General features: G+C 36.4%; 1 protein-coding gene across 13 annotated transcripts; it reads left to right on the forward strand.

The window, feature by feature from the left end:
* The first annotated feature begins 867 nt into the window (after positions 1–867).
* Positions 868–24,750, forward strand: LOC100264813 (uncharacterized). Of its 13 annotated transcripts, none has more exons than XM_059738791.1 (16): positions 913–1,035; positions 1,830–1,877; positions 2,457–2,511; positions 2,622–2,730; positions 8,127–8,334; positions 11,844–11,973; positions 12,085–12,187; positions 14,260–14,383; positions 16,874–16,939; positions 21,490–21,528; positions 22,023–22,103; positions 22,225–22,272; positions 22,910–22,960; positions 23,075–23,143; positions 23,803–24,048; positions 24,126–24,750. In XM_059738791.1, the coding sequence occupies exons 5-16, from the start codon at positions 8,185–8,187 to the stop codon at positions 24,378–24,380; spliced, it is 1,362 nt and encodes a 453-aa protein (XP_059594774.1). In that variant the 5' UTR covers positions 913–1,035; positions 1,830–1,877; positions 2,457–2,511; positions 2,622–2,730; positions 8,127–8,184; the 3' UTR covers positions 24,381–24,750. The 13 variants fall into 13 exon arrangements, with proteins under 13 accessions (XP_010653068.1, XP_010653071.1, XP_059594771.1 ...); XM_059738786.1 differs by having other exon boundaries at positions 2,622–2,664; XM_010654764.3 differs by lacking the exon at positions 1,830–1,877 and having other exon boundaries at positions 912–1,035.
* Positions 24,751–25,000: the final 250 nt, after the last annotated feature.

Below are 25,000 nucleotides of genomic sequence, written 5' to 3' on the forward strand. Positions count from 1 at the left end.
ATGTTAGAGCACCATAAGAAAGCATATTAAAGGAACTACATATTCATTACCTTCCAATATACAAAGTTTTCGATAAACTAAAGTTGGCCTTAGGGGCCACTTACAAAATGTGTACATATATAAGGAAATAACTACATGTCAACAATTTATTGAAAAAGAAACAAAAAGAAAAGGTTAACAATGGTCACCTGCCTTGTTGTTCATCCTTAGGAACATGCTTGGTATATGTTTCAACTATGTCCTCATCTAAAAATATTGGAGAACTACAAAGTGAGTATAACTTAATGAGTAATAATATAATACAAGTGTTAGGATGGTTAGTCAAAAATAAAAAGAAAGCTTCATCATGCATGTAACACTCATCATAAATAAATATATAGAGTAACAATCAAATAGTCATACAACATTGGACGACCTGATGTGTGATCAATCAACCGCATACATAATCCATAACTATAGTGTCATCCAAATTATTCTGTCATTTGTCTACAAGGTAAAGGCCCACTCTTATTCAAAATTCCATACCCATTAATTTTTCAATTAAAGTTCCACTTAATGCATGGCCCAAAATCAATACCTCCCATCTTCAATGCCTTCAGCCCACCCCTGATTTTATTCATTTCAATTCATTTAACTCCCTTCACCATCCCATGATTGTGGCCCATGTTTCAAATGGATTAACTGTTGGGCCCACATCATTTCCTATCCACCTTCCACTATCCCATAAAATTCTGAAACCAATACTCCATGGTAGAATTTCATCTATTTTAATATAATTTGTTTAATATTTGATTTAGATTTAATTCAAAATTTTCTCGAATATTTCTTATTGTCATAATTTCTCTAAAAAATAAAAGTCCAGGACATGTGCTTATCTCCTTTTTAATTAAAAAGGGCCCATTTTATTTTATTCTCAGTAGCCCAGTCTCACTGGCATATGTCCAGCCCAGTCTCATCATTCATTTGATTCCCACCAGCCTTACAAGAATTCTACCATCTTGCACAGATTCATCATCCACTTCTCGATCCACCACTGTAAGTGCCCAAGCTCGCTCTTCAAACCCTAATTTCTTCTTCTCATCTATCGATCCTTCCCGCTTTTCCAAGATCCCCAATTTTTTATTTGTTAATTTGTTAATTTATATCTCAGTTTATTATTTCAGTATTTTTTTGGTAATCTGTGCATGTTTTGGTTGATTTCAATTCGCAGTCTGGTTCTGATTTTGTGTGTTTATTTATTGGAATAATTTGATGATTTTTTGGTTCTCGACTTTTTGCTCATTTTTGCGGGGATGGTTCCTCTATCTGCTTCTGAACTTTGGATTTTTATTCATTTTTATCATCTGTGTGACGCGGAATGGTGATGTCGATAGTGGATAGGGCTTTTAGGGTTTGATGTGCGACTTGGAGAACGAGGTCAAGTTGTGTGTGTGGAACATCTTGATAGGGTTTTTGTCCTTTTTTGGTAATTTGTTTATTTACTTATAATCTCCTTAATTTGTAGCAAATTTTTAATCTCAACAGTATTTAGGGATGGGAATGCGGGAGATGCAAAGTGGAAAATGAAGTTACTATGAAATTTCCGTTGCATGTCAAGTAAATTAAACGCCGCTTCTCTTTTGGCTGTTTGATTACGTAGAAAGATGGGAAAAGAAACGGGTTTAAGATACTAGGGTTTTAACTATTTGGGGCTCTATCAAATGAAACGTACCTTTAGCTGTAGGAAATATGACCTTTATTGCTTGACATGATATAGGTGTGCTTTTCATTTCTTGGTAGACAGAAAGTTAAACCGTAAAGATTTACTGTTTTCTTTTTGGCTCTTTTAGTGATTTGGTATCCAAACTGAACGCTGGGTTTATTGGAATGGAGAAACGGTATGTTTTACTCCTTGTGGTCGTCGGTGTATTAGTTAAACTAATGACGATACTGGATAATGGTTTGTTTCTTTTGTGATGGGTGTATGCCTTATTCCTCGTTAATATTTTATTTTATGTTCTCTTGTCCATCATTTTAGGACAACCAACCTTTTCCACTGTCAGTGGATCCCACTTCAAGAATTTACCACTCCCTAACCTTTTAATCATCTCAAGAAACAACCCATTTATTATAGTTTCCTGAAGGCACACCAAGTGAGGCCTCTGTTATCTGATCAAAGATTAAACTGCCTTCCTTTTCCTGTTATTAATCAGCCTTTTAACATTCCAAAAAACTATTTTAAGCTTCATTAATCCACATGAACAAGAGACCAATCAATAACCTGATCCAGCCTTGCTACCTTATCCAAAAGGAGGGGTTCTCTCAATCGCCTTTCGTAACTTTTATAACCATCCTAGCTTATATACTTCGTCTTTGATAAATTGGTAAGCTTATCAGGCTGTATTTTGCAATGTGGGCCTTCTCTTGAGAACATATAGGATGTGCTTACTTCTCTTTTCTTCTTCACTATCTTTCAGGAATTTTTCTGTTCTAGCTTATTAAAGTATAGCTGAAGATATTGTTTCATTTAAAGTAAGCTGTTTGATTTCACCATCACTTTTAAATATAAGTTCATGTTTATGCCATTTGATTTATGGATTTTTATCTCCATATAGGTTCATTATTTTCTGTTCTTTTGACAGGAACCTTATATGTATGGTATGCATCTGAAGACATCATTGTTTGGTATGCATCTGAAGACATCATAGTTTACTCTGTTGGTGATATTTAATATACTTTTATTATGTCAAGGTATGGTTCTAGAAGTCAGTGATTCTAGTTATGCTTTTAGTGGTTACATGCAAATATGGTAGATGATATGATATAAGATTATCCTAGATGATCTCCATACTCCTTGGTTTGCATGCTGATTTTGCATTGTTTAATTGGATCTTGCTTATTGCTCTAGAGATCTTTGTAGAAATACATGCTATAACTGCTTAATTTGGATGATTGGTGTAGTGATTAATTGATTTTATGACAACCATGCCTTTCATTTGTCAGTTTCGTAGCTTACATATGCTGAAACTACCTGGATGTGATACTGTTATTCAGTTGGTCAGTTTGCGCCCTTTACATGCTGTACTGCTTCAATCTGATTCTATCAATTTGTAAATTTGTGTGCTACATGTCCTGGACATGGCACTTTGTGCCTCTTAAAAGATATCTTGTGCAGTGCTTTAAGAATGAAACTTGATGCATTGATTGTTTCTTTCTGAGAACAATGATTAGTGATACTTGTTACTCATGGAAAAAAAATTGATTAGTGATACTTGTTGGTTATTTTTTTTTTGATAAGTAAAGAGAATTTCATATATAAAGAGATACCAAAAAAGCGACTCAAGGTATACAAACCTATACACCCACCACCAAATGGGCCAAAGAAAAAGAAGAAGGAGAACAACATCCAGCTGACCCAAAAAACAACCTTAATAGGATCCCAACCAATTAATAAAATTAACCATAGTTAGAGGGCATTCAACTATAAACAACTTAGCCTCAGACGAAAGAGAATAAACAAAAGAGTATTTCAATATCTGGATTGACAATACATCATCCTTGAAGGCCAATCTATTTCTTACCTTTCAAACCATCCAAAATATGTAAAGAGGAGCAGCTCTCCACACCTGCTTGTGCTTTTTGCCCACAAAAGAACCATGCCAGCTAAGGAGAGTCTCTCTAACTGAAGAGGACATCACCCAAGACACCCCAAACAAAGTAAAGAGTAACTCCCATAGGACCATTGTTTTTGAACAATGAAGAAGAAGATGGTCTATTGTCTTTTTATTCTCAAGACACATAAAACATCTATTTACCAAGGCCCATCCTCTTTTTTGAACAAGATCTAGGGTTAAGACTTTACCCCACGTAGCCTCCCATGCAAAGAAACTAATTTTGGGCTATACCCACACATTCGAAATACAGGTAGAGGGAAACAAATAATTGCAGTCCGCTTCTAGAGCAAGGTAGAGAGACTTGACCGAGAACTTGCCACTCTTTGTTTTGGTCCAAACCACCATATCATCCACATCTCCAAGCACTCTCTTCCCGTGAAGCCCCTCCAGAAATCTTTCCGCCTCCTCCACCTCCCAATCATTTAGGGCTCTTGAAAAACAGGGATTCCAACACCCCCAACCCCCCTCAACCGAGGGATCCCAAAAATCCGCCACTCAAGCTTCCTTGTCAATAGACAAAGCAAAAAGGGAAGGAAAAGACACAAAGGGGAATCCCCACACCATCTATCCCTCCAAAATCTCACCCTCCTCCCATTACCAACATTGAAATAAATCCGGGCACCCACCAACTCCCAGTCCATTCTTATTCCAAAGCCCCACACCATGTGCCTCTCTCACTTCCCGAGAGCACCAACCCTCTCTATCTTCCCCATACTTCCCTCTAATCACTTGATTCCACAAAGTCTCTCTCTCATTTGTGAATCGCCAATTCCATTTGGAAAGAGGAGCCTTATTGAGGATGGAAAGACATTTGACCTCCAAACCCCCTTTCTTTTTACTTAAGCATACCAACTCCCATCTTCTAAATGTGGTTTTCGCTCCAAATTGCCACCACCCCAAAGGAAATCCCTTTGAATTTGCTCTAGTCTCCGACTAACTGAACTTGGTAAGCACAACAAAGACATAAAATAAATAGGAAGATTCTACAAAGTACTTCATATTAGAGTTGCTCATCTTCCCTTGGATAAATATTGTCTCTTCCACATGGCCAATCTTCTACGGAATCGCTCTTCCACTCCATCCCACACTGATACTGACTTAATCGGAGCACCCAAGGGAAGACCCAAATAAGTGGACGGGTCTATCCACTCTACAACCAAAGTCCAAGGCGAGATCATCAATATTCGCTACCCTCCCTACTGGAATGAGTTTAGTCTTCTCCAAGTTTATTCTCAACCTCGACACGGCCTCGAACCACATAAGCAACCAACTTAGATAAGTCAGATGGTCTTGAGAAGCTTGGCAGAACAACAAGGTGTCATCAGCAAACAACAGGTAGGAAATCTGAACCCCCTCTTCGCTCCTACCCTTCACCTTACAGCCCGACATAAAACCTCCGTCCACAACCCTTTTAAGGAAGGAGCTAAATACCTCCATGACAATCACAAAAAGATAAGGTGAGAGAGGGTCACCCTGCCTCAATCCCCTTGAGCTTTGAAAGAAACCCTTAGAAGTGCTATTAACCAACATAGAGAAACTTGCAGTGGATATGCACCACTTAATCCACACTATCCATTTCTCCCCAAAACCTATTTTCTGCATAACTTTAAGAAGAAAAGATCAGTCCACATTATCATATGCCTTCTCTATGTCAAGTTTGCACAAAATACCATTCTCATTAGTCTTTAAAACCAAATCAATAGCTTTGTTAGCTATCAGCACTGTATCTAGGATTTGTCTACCCTCCACAAAAGCCCCTTGAGCCTTAGAGACCACCTTTCCAACCACTTTTTTTAGCCTATTGGCTAGAACCTTAGCCAACCACTTGTACAGGCTTCCAACTAAGCTTATGGGCCTAAAGTTCCTTAAATCTTCAGTCCCCACTTTTTTTGGGATTAAAACAAAAAAAGTTGCATTTAGACTTTTAACAAATTTACTGTGTGCATAGAATTCCTTGAAGAAACTCATCACATCATCCTTCACAAAGTCCCAAACAAACTGCCAAAAAGCCATTGAAAAGCCATCAGGCCTTGGAGCTTTATCCCCACTACATCCCAATAGCGCGCCATACACCTCCTCTTCCGTGAACGGCACCTCCAACGCACAAGCATCCGTATTCTCCAGCATTTCACACTGCAGCCTTGATAAAGGAGGGCGCCAGTCCCCCGGATTGGACAACAGAGATCTAAAGGCATTTACTATCCCTTCGCTAATCCCATTCTCCTTCGAATGCCAAACACCATTAATCCTAATTCAGTTCACATCGTTTCTTCTTCTGTGAGCATTTGCTATCTTGTGGAAAAAACCCGTATTTTTGTCACCCTCTTTCAGCCACACTTCCCTAGATTTTTGTCTCCAAGTAATCTCTTCTAGTAAAACCCATTTTTTATAATCTTCCCTCGCTTCTCTTCTAGTTTCCATCTCTTTCAAAGACAGTTTGTTAGTCTTCTCCTTAGTATCCCAAAACTCCATCTGATCCAAAGCCAAATTCTTCCTGTATTCAACCCCGCCAAAGACATCTCTATTCCACTCCTTTAACTTAGACTTCAAGACCTTTAGTTTTTTAGCCAAAATAAAGCTTGCAGAACCATTAAAGTTGTCCCCCTCCCATTAAGACTTCAACAGATCCTTAAAACCCTCCACTTTTAGCCACATATTCTCAAATATAAAGGGGGATGGTCCTCTTCTCAAATCCCCTCCTTCTAACAGAATTGGGAAGTGGTCAGACACTGGTCTCATGATTGTGGCCCATATTTCAAATGGATTAATTCTTGGCCTCACATCATTTTCTATCCACCTTCCATTATCCCATAAAATTCTGAAACCAGTTACCCCTCCATTTCCTGACAAACCCAACCCACACTCTTTCATGTCTTAAACTCCCATATCCAAAGTATCCCAACATTCCTTTTTTTTTATCCTAAAATGATGGCTGACCAACTCACGTTATTTTCATTAATTTTTTAATTAAACCAATTTTATTTTATTTAAAACATTTAATGATTATTTAAAAAAAACACAAGAAGGGGAGGGGGTGGAAGTTCCGAGGTGAGGATTGTAATTGTTTTTTAACATCTCTCTCTCTCTCTCTCTTTAATTTATTCCATGTAAATACCCCATTGTAGAATTTCCTCTATTTTAATATAATTTGTTTAATATTTAATTTAGATTTAATTCAATTTTTTATTTATTCATTTTTTTCTTTAATATTTCTTGTTGTCATAATTTCTCTAAAAAATAAAAGTCCAAGACATGTGTTTATCTCCTTTTTAATTAAAAAGGGGCCCATTTTATTTTATTCTCTGTAGTCCACTCTCACTGGCATATGTGCAGCTCAGTCTCATCATTCATTTGATTCCCACCAACCATGGGCTTCTCATAGTGTTTTATTAAATTGTGGGCCCCCACTTCCTTTCATACCCACTGCCCATTATCCCATCAAATTCTGAAAGTAGGTATCCATTCATTTTCTCGCAAGCTCAGCTCACACTCTTTCACATTTTAAAAGTCCACCATTGTCCTTTGAAGGCCATAATATCAATGAGATTCTGCTCTCCAGCCCATACTATTATCCTATAAATTTTAAAACCAAGGATCCCAATGTCCCCTTTTTTATACACTTAGCCCACTTTTTTTCCACTTTCAGAAGTTCATATTGGCGCACTTTTCTATATTTCTTATTTCAATTTCCTTTTAATTCAATTGTTTGGTAATAACTAAAATATTTAAATTCTATTTATTTTAAAATTAGTCTCAAATATAATTATTTTAAAAAATCTAATTATTAATTCCTAAGAGTGAATCACTTATGGCTGTGTTAATTATTTTTTAATCACATGTTGTGTTAATTATTTTTTTAACAAATTTAAAATTTGGTTTATATAATTTTTAAAACCTAGGTTATTTTGTTTTAAACACGTTGGTGCAATTACTCATAACATGAAAGAGAAACATTTCGCATATGATTGCAATTGCTTATAGAGGATAATTAAACTTCTTCCATTATTTGTGCAATTACTCATAATATGGTACAAGTAAATGTTTCTTGTTATTAATATAATTACTCATAGTTTTAGAGGTATTTGTGCAATTACCAACTAGGATATTGAAGCAATCTCTAATTTTCATCTTAATTGTGATCTATAAGTTTTCTTTTACAGTTTTTTTCTTATTTTTTTTTTCATAATTTCAATGCCGTGTTTTAATTTATTGAGCAATATTGCCTTTGGAAATGAATTTATGACATGTGCAATGATCATTTTCAATTTTTTTTTTCCATGCATAACTAACAACTTAGAGGTTACCTCTAGCTTGACATGCGTGTTGAGAATTCTGCCCTCAATGGTTAATTTTGTTTAAATGGTCAATGGGTAAATTCCTCTCTTTTTATGGAGGATGGGTTTTGGTATTTTCTATTGTGGTTTTAAGCAAATTTTGCATTATTCTTATATGTTCTTGTCTGTACTGTTAAAGTGTAATGGAGTTGGTATGAAAACAAATTCAGAGCTGGTTCATTTGGAGCTGAGTTGACATGAGTAGGCTATCATTCAGGCCTCGTCCTCTTGATATTCACAAGAAGCTCCCAATTGTAAAATCTGTCAAGGACTTCGAAGATGAAGATAGCCTAACTTCCACACGAAATTCACAGATACTGCGCCTTGCTGCAGAGGCTGATAATGAGGTATTGCTTATACTCTTAGTTTGCATATTAATTTTCCTTTGGGTGTTCCAGTTGTTAGACAGTCATTGGTTCACAATTCTCTGGGTGTGGAACAAAATAAAAATCCAAAAGCTCTTACTAATGATAATGTTACCAAATGAGCTCATTTGTTATGTTCATTGTGGTGTGCCTCTGAGATTTTTTATTCGTTCATATTTGCTAGAGTAGGCTGACAACGTGAAACAAATTGCAGCAAGCTCTTAACTGCATAATTAACAGATTCCAACTAAGGTGGGCCAGAACCATGTATTACCATTCAGGCAAACAATATTGTACTCACCATTCAACCTATTTAGGAAAAGATTATAGTACTTTGCAATTCTATGTCATTAAATTACTTATAAACATTTGTCAAATAAGTGCAGGTTGTTATGGCTGTCCTTCCCATTAATGATATGTTGTGCTGACAGTCCTGCATCTATAACTTTAAAAGATTGAAATGGCTAGAAAATTTCCAACATTAAGGATATATTATTTTTTTGATAAATAAATAAGAACATTATTAAGAAGTGCCAAAAAGGGGCATACCAAAGTACACATGATGTATACAATGGCCACCAAAGAGCGTCAAAAAAGGGATGGGAAAACAAAAAACTACTCCCCTCAAACTGAAGCTAACCAATCAATGAAATCAAATAAAGACATCGATCTTTATCCGATAAACAGTTTGGACTAGGATAATAAGCTATACAACAACAAGACTTTCAATCTTTGATCAGAGAGCTCCACATTCTCAAATAATTTTTCGTTTCTCTCCTTCCGAATTATCCACAAAAAAGGTATAAAGGAGCTGCTCCCTAAACCTTTTTCCGCTTCCTTTCGACAAAAGAGCCCTGCCAACCTAACAAAGTCTCTCTAACAGAGGAGTGAATCACCCAAAAATACCAAAAAGAGCGAATAAAGGCTGCCACAACACCCTCGTCTTGCTGCAATGCGAAAGGATTTGGTCAATGAAACACAAGAAACATCTTTTGGCTAATGACCAACCTTTCCACTGTAGCTGATCAAGAGTTAAAGCTTTTGCCCAAGTCGCTTCCCAAGTGAAAAAGCTCACCTTAGGTGGAACCTAAGCATTCCACACAATTACATATTGGGAACGACATTGATCTCCCCACCTCCAGGCTAGAGTAAAGGGGCTTAATAGAAAAAGTTCCACACTTTATCTCTAACCAACACACCATGTCCTTTCCTCCCTCAACTATCAGATTATCTTGTAGCCTTGCCAAGAAGTGCTCCACAATCTTAATGTCCTAATCGTTTGGACATTTGGAGAATGTAAGAGTCCAAACACCTCTTCCATTAGAATGAGACCATAAGTTTGCCACTCAAACCTCCTTTGAACTAGCTAAGGCAAATAAGGAGGGAAAAGAAACGCTTAAATGTTTGTCATTACACCAATTATCCTTTTAAAACTTTATCCTTCTCCCATTGCGTACAGAGAAAGATATTCTACACTTAACTATGTCTCATAATTTTCTTATGGCCTTCCATAATCCAACATCGTAGTCATCACTTGCTTCCTTAGGACACCACCCCCTTCAACTTCCCCATATTTTTCGCTTATAATTTGTCTCCAAAAAACCTTCCTTTTGTTGCAAAGCACTAGCTCCACCTAGAAATATATTGTCGTTCCCACATTTTCAATCTTTTATGGAACCTTTCTTCCAACACATCCCAAGCAACCAAAGAATTATGAGGGGCACCTAGAGGAAGGCCTAAATAAGAGGTCGGGAGCACACCCACTTTGCAACCTAACTTAAAGACCAACTCCAAGTTCTCCACCTTCCCAACCGAAATAAGCTCACTCTTGATTAGGTTAATTTTCAAACCTGAAATGGCCTCAAACCACATAACTAGCTTAAATAAGTCATTTGGGCAAGAGAGGGTTCACAACACACCAAAGTGTCATCAGCAAACAACAAACGAGAAACCTCCATACCCTCTCAAGCTCTACCATTCACCTTGAAACCTGATAAAAAATCACCCTCCCTAGCCCTCTCAAGAAGGTCGAGCGCCTCCATGGCTAACATAAACAAGTACAATGAAAGTGGGTCCCCTTGCTTCAATCCCTATAGCTTTGAAAAAACCTGCAAGGGGTACCATTCACAATAACATAGAATTTTGGTCAAGAAATGCTCCAACTAATTTAATTGATTCACCTCTGCCTAAATCTTATCTTGTTTAAGATCGCAAGCGAAAAGTCTTAATTAAAATGGTCATACACCTTCTCAATATTAAGCTGACAAAGCACCTCGGGCTTGTTACTTTTTAGCATCGAGTCAATTGTTTCATTGGCTATAAACAAACATCAAGAATTTTGAGATGACTTTGCTCATTACCTTTTTAAGCCTATTGGCCAACGCCTTAGCCAATAACTTATAAAGGCTACCCACCAAACTTTTTATTTTTTTATCAGAAACAAAATATATATTGATTATGATAGTTGAAGAGAAGGATGAAACGTCTTGCCTGCAAAGTACAAAACCTGACCAAAGTAAGGGTATGCTCCTCCATTGTACAAGGAGAAATACCGATAAAAGCATGTAGAAACTATTTCGAAAACCAAAATCAAACTCTCTTAAACGTTGTCCACCCCTTTCGAATTACAAACCGAAAGCCAACTATGTAGAATAACATTAAATGAAATTCCTCTCGAAGTGGCAATACAAGAACCCCAAAAAGAGGAGTAGAAATGAATAAGATCCCATAACATTTCTTTTGTTCTACACTTTTCCTAAAAAATCCTAACATTTCTCTCTTGCCACACAACCCACAATATAGTGATACATGTGATATGCCCAAGAGTCTTGCTTCCAATTGAATTCTCTAAGCCTCTAAATGAAATAATCATAATATCTCCAATACTCCTTGGTGGAACCCAATCCAAATTAACTACATTGAAGGGCCTATGCCAAAGCCCTAGTGTTACGGAACAATGTAGAAAAAAATGATCAATTGATTCTCCACTCCCTTTGCATAAAATGCACCAATGAGGACTAAGAGATTTGTAGGGTCTTCTCACTTGTAGCATGTTATTGGTATTTGGCTCCTTAAGGTCTTCAACCCCTCCTTTCTTTGGCACCAAAACCAAAACCGTTGCATTGAGGCTCTTTACAAATCTACCCAATTCATGAAATTCCTTAAAGAATTCTATCACCTCTTTCTCCCTAAGAGCTTCCCTCCAACCTCCTCTAAAGAGAGAGAATTTAGATTCAACAACAAACCAACTTCTTCCTACTCAGCCTTCATTCCCATAAAACCTTGTATGCTTCAACACTGAGGATATATTGTTTTTAGATGATGTTCAATAGTGCCATTACTTATGTTATTTTGCAATAGTTGCATGATGCATGTGACATTTGTCATAGATAAATGTGTGTTAAGGATTTATATCAACTTCTCAATGAGTTTTTCACTGAACTGTTGCTTGTCAATTTTTTTGAACTAACTTAAGGATATTTGTCCCTCAGGTGCATCAGGTTCCTAGCAAGAAAGTGGCTCCTGAGATACCTACTCCACAGTTTGTTGTTGTTGATACATATGAAAGAGATTATTCCCGCACTTTTTGTCAACCAACATCATATTTACGTGGAAGGGGAGGTTTGTGAAGTAGGGAAATCCTTTATTGTTCATTTAGGAATAAGTTTGAAGGGTTCTTTTTGGCAGGGTATCAAATGATAAACAGTACTAAACCTTTGAACTATTTTGTAGCTCGGGCTGAGATTGGTGAGTTTGTTGAGTATGACTTGGACAATGAGGATGAAGATTGGCTTCATGAGGTCAACAATGAAAGAAAGATTCTTGCACCAGAAAAGTAATGATATCAAACATGATTACTCTGTACTCTGCATGTTCTTTTCTTTTTCTGTGAAATGACTTGAAGTTATAGGATCTTTAGGAGTTAGGGAAGTGACTCGTATAAGTTGGCTAAATGTTGATGAGATGTTTTAAGACTTAAAATTTTGGTTTAGAATTCTTGAAAAATTAAACCATTTAGAAATGAGGAAAAATTTAAGCTAATGTATAAAACACCTGAACTGCATGAAAATAAGGGAAAAATTATTTTGTTGCAAATATAAGCCCAAAATATATGCATGCAGGATAATAGAAGCCAATAAGCCTAAAACATGTTAGCCCAAAACATGAGTAGGTCAAATACTGATGGCATACCCCATTGGAGGACCTTATAAAGCCATTAGTTCTGACATATGCACCCCTATTTAGATTGGTGAAACAATAAGCCACTTGTTCCTCCTTTCCTTGACTTCCTTTGAGCTTTGGTGGTGGGTTGTTTTCTTCGGGAAAGATCCTTTAGGCTGTTTTCTGATATATATATAAAAAAAAATGTTGGCAATAAAGTGAGGGATGGATTTTATGGGAATGTGCCCTTTTTAGCTACAATCTGGGTGATGTGGAGGGAAAAGAACTCCAAGATTTTAATAACAAATATAAGATGGGGGATGGTGTTTGGTTTCTTACTTCTCATTCAGTTTCAGTGATTCAGAAGTTTATAGGTGTACCCTTGAGATTCATATGCATGGACTGAAAAGCAAGTTTGGTAAATCAAAAGTGAGGTCCTGATATTGTTAGAGTGTATCCTTTCTCCAGGCCTGATGTGTATTGGAGGGATCATCAAAGACAAACTAGTGGATATTATTCAAGTATTCTCAAAAGCAGTTTGGGATAGGGATGGCTATTGAAGTTGTAGCTTGATGGTGGAAGGGAATTTGGCATTGGTGTATTGTGGTCACAAGTGTTACATACCTTGCAATATCGACATTTTTATTTCCCAGTTTTAAAAAAAAAAATGAAATTATACATTATGTGGCAACATGAGTTTAGATAAAATTGAGGTTTGAGCAAGTTTCAGCTGCAACTGCAGATTCAAAAATGTTTGTAGGATTTAATTGTATTTTCCTGAGTGTAGGAAACCATGATATCTTATCAACGGAAGAGAAGTCTAGGGTTATCTAAAGTTGCTTATGTTGCTTGAAGTTTGGGATTTTATTTACACTTGTTTGGTTGAGTTTCTGCCACATCTCAAATTTGAGGCCCTGATTGACGTTTTGGCTGAGGACAAGTTGATTGTGGCTTAGCTTGATGTGTTCTCCGTTTGTGCAGTAATAGGAAAAAGGTTAAGAATTGGTTTGAGTCATTTCTTACTTAACCTGAAACATTATTAGACCTTTACTCCACCTCCCACAATGCCCTCTATCTCCATTTATTTTCTTGTATTAAATGTGGCTCTTAAATTTGGTTCCATCAATATATTCTGAATCCAAGCCGACATGTACGAGTGTTCACAATGTGGCTGCAAATGTTGCTTCTCCTGATATCATATTAGATTGAGTAGCAGCTTGAATTTAAGCTATGGAATTTTACCTTTCTTTGATGCTTCAAGTTTGGATTCAGATTGACTTGAAACAAGATGGATCTTGGGTTTTTTTTTCCCTCTTTAGACTGACCTAAACTCCTGTTAGTCCTCTGATGTTTTTGGCTTTACCTACAGTCTTCACATCAGGTACCATCGAACTGGCAAGTACCTAAATGATTCTACAATTTGTTAATGTTTTAGCCCCTGATGTTTTTGCTCCGTCTTTGCTACAATATGCTGATTTACATTTTTAGATGGACATTATAAGGTTTTATTATAGATTGAATTTTATTGTTTCTATGCAATCTCACTGTTTTGGAGGTTGATAGGCTTAACCACTAGTTAGTGTGCCCTAATTGTCATTTATCATAATCAAGTGGGTTGGAGCTCCTTTGATACAAGTGTAGCACATCTTAACTTTCACCAACATAATCAACTGCATTATGTTTGTTCTACTTGTCCATTTGTTACTTCTATTGCTCACAATCATGTTGGTGTTCTTGTCCATGCAGGTTTGAGTGTCTAATTTTCAAATTGGAAGTATTGGATCATAAAGCTCGAGAAAGAGCAGGGATTATAACACCTACACTTGGTTCACCAATTCCTGTACTTTTACAGCTTGATGCTGCTACTGAGGTGAAAGTTCATTGCACTCTTTAGGTGCATAATCCAATTTCCATGCTATTTGTTGTGTTTTTGACTTTTTTGTCCTCCCATCTATTTCTAGTATAGATTTGTTGATTATCTATTGAATTGTGTATTCCAATTGCTGATCTACAGTATGGTTGCTGTTAGTATCATGAATTAAAATAAATAAATGAGATAGCTGTGTGGTGTGTAGGTGCTATAATGAAAAGACAATATACTTGGATTTGATTGATCATATGGTTTGTATGGACATTGAGGTAAGATTGAATGCTTGTTTTTGTTTTTTCAATTTTTTTTTTGTTTTTTCAATTTTTTTTTTGTTTCTTTGGCTTTTTAACGAGGGTGTAACCTTCATACTTCTTGTTTTTGTTGATCTAATACAATGTTAGGGTGGTTGCCTTCAATCAAATTAGATGGGCTGGGATTTTACCTCTTTTAGGACTTAAGGTGAGAAATGAGGAAATATTTGGGCAATGGGGAAAAGAAATTAAAAATGAGAAAAAGAAAGAAGATAGGAAAACCAACCATGTATACACCACATATACATGATAGATATTTTTCTTATGATCATGTTAATTGGGATTTCTTATTGGTAATCATGTCTAAATGGGGTTTGGGTAAAGGTGGATAGATAGATAAAATGGTGTATTTCCATGGAAACCTTCTTTGTTCTCATTAATGGCACTTGGTCCTGTTTTTTCCAGAGTTCTAGGGGGTCGAGGTAGGGGGGATCCACTTTCCCCTTGTTCATTTTGATTATGGAAGCTCTCAGTTAGATGTTGACTAGGGCCCAGAGTGGGGGCTTCATTACAAGTTTTAAGGTGGGTAGAAGGGATGGGGAGGAGTTGGAAGGACTTCATTACATGGCTATTGTATTTTCCTTTAGAAACTAACAAAACACTTAGGGATGTAACTAGAGATTATCAGACTTAAATTGGGACTCAACAGCAATGATTTGCTAAAGGTGAGGAGTCCTTTGAAGCTCTCAGCTTGGATTGTTGTGTTATGTGCCTAGGCAGTGGAATTCAATTGATTATTATATATATATTGCCAGTGACCTTGAGCCTTGTGAGTAGGCTATTCAGCTTTGCTAGGGTAGATTGGGTTCCTCCCAAGACCATGAAAGATACCTTGTTTATCTCTTTAGAGGATTTGGGGATACTCCTAGAGGAAAGGTTTTTGGCATGTAGCTTGCCTTCTTATTATGGATAGTTTAGAGGGAGTGGAATGTGAGATTTTTTTTTTAACAAATGGAGGACCTTAGAATCTATTTGGAATTTGATACATTTACATTCCTTCCCATGGACTTCTTCCTCTAAAGCTTTTGAGGATACTCCTTTGAATATTCTACAACTTGATTGAACATGGTTTGCAGATCAAAGACGGAAGATTGCATGATGCTTTCAGCATAGACTCCACCTTTAATGAGTTTGATCACATTTAGCTTTGATGAGTGGGCTCTTGGTAACCTAGGCCACCTAGGAATTGAAGGATCACCACGTTAGAGTGTTGAGAGCCTTTTCCAAACCTGCAAGAGAGGTTTGACTATTGTGGCAGAGATTTTAGCTCATTTGGAGTGCTTATTGCAGGCCAGGACTTTGGATATTTTCAATTTATTGGTGGAGGGAGATTTTGTTGTAGTAATTTCATGGGTCTCTAAGTTGGAGAGAGGTCCTTGGAAGTACTTCTGGTAAGCAACTTTGGTTGTTCCCCTTGTTTAGCTAATGATGTTCCTGATCTATTTGCTAAACTTGGAGCTAAGAAGATGGTTATTTTTGAGGAATTTTTTTACCCCTTTGAGTTTTACGTTGTTGCTATATTTTGTACATTTTTTTTCATCTTTGATCTATATAACTATCTTGCTACTCTTGTTAGGTATGTCCCTTTTTGATCATTCTTCGTGTTTTTGGAAGGATTTCTGATCCTTCAATTATGCTTAAAGTTCATATCATGAGAAGTTTGTTTTGAATAAAAAATTGTAGGGTGGGATGAAAAATATGATTTAATAAGTTCCCCATTATGCTTCATCTGATTAACTGTTACATCACAGATTAATAGCCAAAAAATGGTATGTATGGCTTCGTCTGAAACACTTTAATTTTTTATTGTTTTGTTAGATATTTGTGATATGTGGATCAGTTAAATTACTGGTTTTTAATTTATCCATTTGATCCATTGAAATTCCTGTTAATGATCTGTCATGGAACTATGTTTAACTGTTATGAAAGTTAATGCCCTTTGCTCCATGCTGGTTGCTTTTGATCATTAGGCAATTTTATTCATTGAAACAGTAGTCCCTGTTTTGTAACCAGTATTTGATCCTTTTTCCCCCCTTTCTTTCTGTCTGTGCATGTACATATATCTAAGCCATCTGCGGGTCGATGTTTTGTCATTTACTGCAGTCACTTTTAACTATGAGTTTTAGATAACCTCTGGTTGTGTTATTTTGATTGTTTATTTGTTTCCTTATAATGCCAGGCCATACAAGCCCAGTCCATAAGATATGCAGTTTTCCAGTTGGTTTATAATTACTGGAGAGAAAAGGTATGGATTAAATATCATAGCAAAAGTTTTTATGAAATACATGAAAGATCTTACATCATTTGGAAAGAATGCTTGCGCTAGAAGACTGTTGATTGTTTGCGGTATGCAATATTCTTTTGTAGGGTTGAGAGCTTAGTTGTCAACTCATAAATTATGTCTTGTATCATTTTTACCTATTTCTTCATGTTGTCTATCATTTGGTCTCCTCACAAATTATGCATAAAAAATTGTCTTTTTTTTTCCACAGTTAGAAATAAACTAAAAGAAAAAAATGTATATAGATTAGAAAAATGACATATAAAGCAATATGTAAGGAAAAAAAAAAGGTGCATATATCCCGACAATAAAGATTTGATGATGTCATTAAATATGAAAAATATGGTCCATCAGCACAGTAATCCTGCCTTTGGTTATGGATTTGTATAAATAGTGGTGCACATCAGAGCTTGGATTTTATCCTGCCCCCTCTGTAGAGTGGATATGCTCCAGGGAATTATGGAGGCTCCTGCAATTCTATGACTAATCTGTACTTCTTGAAATGTGACGATCTCAGATGATGAAGAGATTTTAAATCTATCCCAAATTCTTTCAGTTTGTAGTGTTGTCAAGGGAGCATGCATGAATCCCTTACAACTCCAACAAAGTATGCAATGTCTAGCCAAGTATGAGATACATAAATCAGCCGTCCCATGAGCCTTTGATATCTCCATTTTATCTGTAGGAACACTACCTTCTTTGGCCACTAACTTTGGTTTGGATTTGCAAGAGCATCTATGCATTTACATCCTAATATACCAGTTTCATTAAGTTGACTTTATATTTCCTTTAGGAGATGTAGATCCAATTGAACCTTTCAATGTAAGCAAATCAGAAATCTCTTAGGTTTGATTTTTGTTGAGTGCCTTCATATCCTCATTTATGGTGTCTTTCCATCTAGGATGAACAAGGGCTTCCTCCACATTCTTCATGATTGAATCTACAATCGATTGAGCTGTAAAGTTGTATTTGTTGTTTATCTTGTCATAAGACATAAAATTGGACAAGGGGTGTTTGGTACAACTCCTTACACCTTGTTTGATAGAGGAATGTCCAGGTCAGTACAAGAAACAGGAGTGGAGTTGGAAGGATACAGTGTAGAATTAAAATGATTAGAGTTGGAAGTTGCACCTTCTTCTAGAGTGGATGATGGGGCATCCATAGGAAGAACGATCTCTTGTACCAATCTAGATTCCTAATGTCTTCTGGAGTAAATGAGATGTTCGACATCTTAAGTTCCTTGTCATATTGTTTGATTCTTCCCATTTCTTTCATTTTCCTTGGCAAGCATAGATAATGGAATAGAACATGATTTGTGATTGACCTTCAACTTGTGTTTTCTCCCCCCGAAGAGCAGTTCTTTGATAGTATGGTCGTTCTTAAAAAATAAAATAAAATTCACATCCATAGTAACAAATTTCTTTCTAGATTGAGGATGAAAACATTTATATTCCTTTTTTGTAGGTGAGTAAAAAATATAACTAAAGATTTTGGGAGAAAGAGAACCAAAACCAGGAATATAAAAGTGACTCTTCAAGATTGGTAATGGGTATCAAAGTCGAGAGTTTTGGGAGCATTCTATTTATCAAGTAAACAATCATGAAGATAGCATCACCCCAAAAAATGTTTAGGGCCATTTCTTGCAAACATTAATACTCAAGCAACATCAACTAAGTGTTGAGTTTTTCTTTCCCACATTTTGTTTTAGTGTTCTTCCATAACTAGATTGGTGAATAATACCATTTTATACAAAACAGTCTCCAAGTTTTTTATTGAACCATTCTCCTCCATTGTGGGAATTAAATTACCTTTACTTGTGCACATGCACCACCAATATCTACTATTTGAGATAAGATAAAAGAAAGAAAACTAGTTTGCCGGGTCCTTACAAACATTTCCTTTTCCCATGGAAGCTTCAAAACTGGTAGAACTGCATAAAAACCTCTTTGTCAAGATCTCCATGAAGAAATACACTCTCTACATCAAGTTATAACATCGGCTAATCACAATTTTCTGTAATTGAGAGTAACACTCTTACAGTGTTAATTTTTGCAATTAATCAATCCATATGTATGAGTGAGTCCCTTCGATACGAGCTTGGCCTTATATCTGTCTATGGTTCTGTCAACATTGAACTTAATAGTAAACATCCACTTACAACCGTCTTCTTATCTCTTGGTGGTTCTGAAACTTCCCAAGTGTTCTTTTTTTCTAGAGTCTGCATGTCCTCCAAAACAACATCTCTTCACTTTGGATTTTCAAGTGCCTCATGTACATTTTTTTGGGGTATTTACGCCAGAGAGATTAGTAGCAAAGGCTTTACAAGTAGAGTTAAGACGATGATAGATGCAAATTTTGAAATAGAGTGTTGAGTGCAAGATCTAACCCCCTTTGGATGGTTATTGGAATATCAAAATCAAATGAGGAAGTAGGAACTGAAAATAGGAGAGTCAAAACTAGTGTTACTTGAGTTAAGAATTTCTAAAGTGGAGGATTTTGACTATGCATTTGATGAATGGCCTCTTTATTCCTTCGAGAGTAAAGTTGGAGTTGTTTTGTTTCTTTCTTAGCTTGCTCAAGTATCTCATCAGTGAGAAGTAGTATCTTCCTCGGTTGCTCCCCCTCTTCAGAAATTCCAACAACATTCTTCACTTTCAGCAAACTCTAAAATGGGTTGTTAAAGGATTCCATCACAGGTAACACATTGCAAAACTGTTCTTCATCAACCTTATTCTCCCCTTGAAGAACAGTCTGGGAGTAATATAGTTGTTGTTCAAAGAAAGTGACATCCATGGACACATAAAACTTTCCTGTTGCTGGATGAAAACACCTATAGCCTTTTTTGTTAGCGAGTATCCTAGAAGTACACACTTGTGAGATTTTGGGTCTAGTTTACTCCGTCCCTGGCTATAATCAATAACAAAAGCAGTAAAACCAAATATCCAGGGTGAAATTGAAGAAATTAAGAAGAGATTGGATAGATCTATCATATGATCCAGGGCCACTAAGTCAATGATTTAAGGGTTGGATTTTGAGGTATGGAGAGCAATGATGAGAAAATTACCCATTTGGGCTAGATTTGATGAGGAAGGTTGTTTGTGACATTGACTCATGAACCTACAAAGTTGCTCCATTTGTTCCTTTGTGAAGAGAGGCACCTTTGTATTCACTGCATTTGCTGTTTCAGGACCATTAAGAGGATATGTTGTTTTTGCTTTGCATCGAGGACTATTGCTACGTTGACTTCAATTGTTTTTGTTCCAATTTTGAAGCCTTCTATGAAGCTTCCACCACATATCATAGGTGTGTTGTGACTGGTAACAATGATCACATCATAACTTATCTTTGTCATCATTTTTGTGCCTCGGTCCTCCAAAAACAGCAGCTTCAGGTTTGCTAACTGCAAGTGCTGAGTTTTTCAGCTTTGTATTCACTATGGTCAGTCGAGAATTTTGCTTTTTAGTCGTCAATTAGAGTATGCTTTCTTCTTTCCTGATTGTGGAAAATACTTCTATTATGGATAGGATTGACTCCTTCCCTAAAACGTGACTTCTTACTTGATCGAGTTCTGGATTCAAATCTTCCAAAAATTCAAAGATTTTTATCTCTCTTGAATTGTCTTGAACAACACATTATCTTCCATATTTTTCCACTTATGATCTTGGTTCTTATCCATCTTGCCAAATTCTATTTATCTCATTATAGCAGCCAGTTACAATCATAGAACCTTGACAAGTGATACCTATAAAAAAAAAAAAAGGAACCTTGACGAGTGTTCCATACCTTTCCTTTTAATTCATACAATTGTGTGCTGCTCCCCTTATCTAAGTATGTATCACCACCTCCCAAATTTCTTGTGTCTATTCAAAACATTTCACTTATCGGGACCATTGCACAAAATTAGCACCATTTAATTTTTGGGTGGTGATCTATAGAGAATAGTTGTTGTTTGAAATAATCTCCTCCTTAGTTTCTTTTCTACTGTTTCCTAATGCAAACCTTAGACATGGTTTTTTGTTTTTATGGGAGAACCAGCAGCAAGCTGGTTAACAAAAATGGACTATGATAGTCGAGGGAAAAAAGAAGATGTAGAACCCTAGAATGGCTCTGATACCATGAGGAAACTCTGGATTATTCCATTGACTTCTTGAGTGGTGATGATTACATATTTATATAGTTACAAAATTTAATCTAATCTAAACTAAGAAAGCATATAAAGTGCATCTGTACAATTGGATTCTGCATAAAAAAGGGAAATTCAACAGCCTAATTACATACATAATTCTAGGGAAACGCAAAGGAAAGGGAAGTATCTAGAAAGTAATATTCATAGTTAGAAGACTGATTCATGCAATTTTGGTCTTTGAATTTTTCATCACTTCGGTTTGTGAGATTTGTTTTAGATTGCAATATGATGAGGTGATCTAGTTGTCTGCTAGTGCCTATCAGACTACATTGCCTTTTTAATTTCATGGAAAGAGCTCTTATGCATGCTTCCTTCTTTGTTTTACCAGCGTGAACGGTGGCAGAAGCCTATTTTGCGGCGATTGCAGGTTAGTTTTATCAATTGCTTATACTTTTTCCAGATGTTCTGTGCAGATACATTCATAATCCTACTGTTGATGCATGCATAGTGTTACCAAATCATTTGATTTCTTATAGCATAGTTCAAGTTTATTAAGAGCATAAAATTTAATCCACTATGGGCATAACCCATTTATTGTGCTTCTAGTCCCATATGATTGAAGGGTCAAGCATGAACTTGTGATTGTACCCTCTGTTATAAGAAAGACAACATTTTCTAGCAGACTTTCTCAAGCATTTGTGTGACATAATTTGATCTTTCCAATTGTGCTAGTGGATTTCTAGTAGTAGTCCTTGGATTGAAAGTATGTGTACTTAATTTTGCCTACAAAAGAAAGATATATGTGCTTCTTTTCATTTCAGTCAAGCTGCTGTTTCCTGGTTGCTAGGTATATTCTCTGAATTGTTTTTAGTGCCATTATGGGTCTACTAATCCTAACCTCAATTGCTTTTTTCCTTGCAGCCTCCTCCACCAGTTAATGATACCAACCCGTACAATGTATTTAGGCCAAGGGAAAAAGCTCACAGACTTCATACAAGAAGGGTAGGGTAGCAGATTTGGTTTAGCTATGCCTTTTTACATGGACTTCTAGTGGATATTCGATTTATAATCCTTATTGTAATTGTATTGTAGTATCTCAACCCTGTCTTGTCCTTTTATATAGATGCAAAGGAGGGAAAACAATGTGCAGTCATTCGAAAAGCTTCGCCAGGTGAGCACCCAGATCTTGGGCTTATCTCGCCTTCCTGGATTTCTCAAACCAGGCATGAGAGGCCTGTCTGAGACCACATATAATCACACACATGTTGAGGAGTGCCTTAACATGAGGCTAATAAATTAGTCACTATTAACTAACAGAAATCAATGACAATAAGTTCATCCTAGTTAACAGAGTAAAGGTATTCTCATGATCCATTTTCAAACTTGTAAGGACAAGAGCAAATTGATGGAGTATAAGGGTTCATAGTATTACTTGCTTGGTCTTGATCTTATAACTACATTTGCAACTTATCAGAAGCTTGCCTTTGGGAAAAGAAACAAGATCCCAAGATGATGCATTGAAGGGGTGTGAGCTCCTCACTCATACCCTCCTATGCCTAACTAGAGATATAGGAAACATAATCATTGTGTTTGTGCCCTTTCATTGTTTGTAATGTCTGGTTAGAATCATTGCTATTTTGATACTTCTGATAACAAGTTTTGTTCTAGAAAATAATGAATCAAATCAAAATAATATTATGCTTATTGTTGTAAGTTACATTGCTTGTATTCTATTTACAGATATTTCTGTCTTGTTTATCTTCATATTTGCCATTATAATTTAATCATTCTTTTGAGTTCATCACCAGGTCAGGCGCAACCTAGACCAAGCCAAGACCATATTGGAGGCTTTGATTAAGGTGTTCTTTATTTATTTTTGCTGTTTTAAAACATTCAAGGAGATTTTTGTTAGCCTGGGGTAAAATATTATTATCACTAAAAAGACTCATCGCCTTTAGAAAATTCAAATGCAGAGAGAGGAGAAAAAGAGAGATGTCATGGAGAGTGAAGTTAGCCTTCAAAGGATTCAAATAAAGTATAAGGTATGCATGCAATGCACTATATTATTGTCTTTGGTCACTCTTTTCATATTTATGGTCATGCAGCTAATAGCTTTCTTTTTCCTTGTTTCTTTTCATGGATTTCAGCTCTAACATTTCATTGGTATGCAAAGGTTATGATAAAAAAAATTGTGTATGATTTGAAGCTGGTAGATATATCTCAATGCTTTTCCATGGATTAAAATGTAGTTCTTACCAGTATTTCTGCTTCTTGTGCTTGCATTAGGAAATGTTAATGTGGCTTTTGGTAGATGTATGAAATTAGAAAGATTTACAGTTTGATGACTACTGATGGAAAAGTTGTTTGTATCATGAACTCCAAATTCAAGATGAAGAAAAAATAGAAAAGGAAAGAAGGAAAGTTTTACTCATTGATACACATGAAGTTGATATGAGATTTATTTTTTAGCTGTGTAAGCATTTGTATTCATGATAGATCTTTCCATCTTTGATATATGCCTTAAGCTTGCATTATAGGATTTCAACTGTTTAAAACATTTTGCATTTATTCAGTTCCTTGATTTGCTGTTCTGAAGCATGCTGTGATGTTTGTTGCCATGTTCTAAGCCACATAAACATAAACTTGTTTTGATTTTGCCTTTTTTTATTGATTGCTGCTTGGGTTCGCATGGATTTTCCAGCATGAAACTGAGCTTCTTGATGATAGCTTGGCACTCCCTGGATTTCCAACCTTCCCTTGTAAAATTGGTTCAAGTGAGGAAGAATTTGTGGACTCAGATGACGTTGCAAACAGCCGTCCACATATACGACCTACGGTAGGACAAAATCTATCTTTGGTGGACTCCAAGCTGGTGATGATTTCTGGAGGAAACCTGAGACGGGAGTTGAGGCGGCAGCATGTGCCCCAGGGGTGGCTTAATAAAATGGTATATGCGTTGCTCTTTCTACCAAATCAGATTTCCTTTTGTTGTTGAATTGTGTATAAATATGGAATTTAATCCAGGATCCACTTGAGCCTGCTTTGTTGTTCACAAGACCTCTAGATCCAGAAAAGTTGGCAGCTGCTGGCATAGTACCGCCATCTGATGATTCTTCAATGAAGCATGGTCCATCTTCACCGCACTTTAGCTTAAGTGGAAGGATTGGGCGTGGAGGGCGAATAGTATTTGACAGATGGAATCCACTTTTGCTTACTCCAATCGAATGGGGAAACCCTTTTTATATGCCACCAAAACCCAGGCCTTCAACACATAATTGAGAGATTCAGTTGGCCTCTTTTGGATCATGTGCTTGACCTGAGGCAAGGTGAAGCCAATGCAAGGAGATTCGATTCCATCCTTAACGGGATCCAAAAGGTTGAGAGAAATTTTGGAGTAGGTGCATTTTTTGTTAGACCCAGATTTTGTAAATGGGTCACACCTTGTCCATCAGCTGATTTGAAGAGAGAGAATGTGTCTGCCCCTCTTCTCATCTGCTCATTATATGATTGTGCTCCCATTCTCTCTCTCTCTCTCTCCTTTGTATCACACACATGGTATAATATAGATAGTTTTAGGTGCTACCTCTCTCTCGCTCTCTCCCTAATACTCGCACGGTATGATATAAAGAAATTCTCTAATTTACTGTTCCATGCTACCTCTCTACCTGTTTTTCACACACGTAATGGTATTCCATATGAACACATTGTCTGTTATTTGATGTTAGTGTTACCTAAACAATGAAGCAATATCTAGTGGCCAAGTGACCATAAAATGGAAACCTTCATATTATTTTGTCATTTATATACTTATCACGAACTCATTATCGAGGAGAATGCGTTAGACATGCAACTTCTGGTAAGCGAGAAGGCACGCTACTTAACGATAGAATCTTTTTCTA

This window comes from Vitis vinifera, chromosome 7 (genome assembly GCF_030704535.1).
Source record: "Vitis vinifera cultivar Pinot Noir 40024 chromosome 7, ASM3070453v1".
NCBI classification, from domain to species: Eukaryota; Viridiplantae; Streptophyta; class Magnoliopsida; order Vitales; family Vitaceae; genus Vitis; species Vitis vinifera.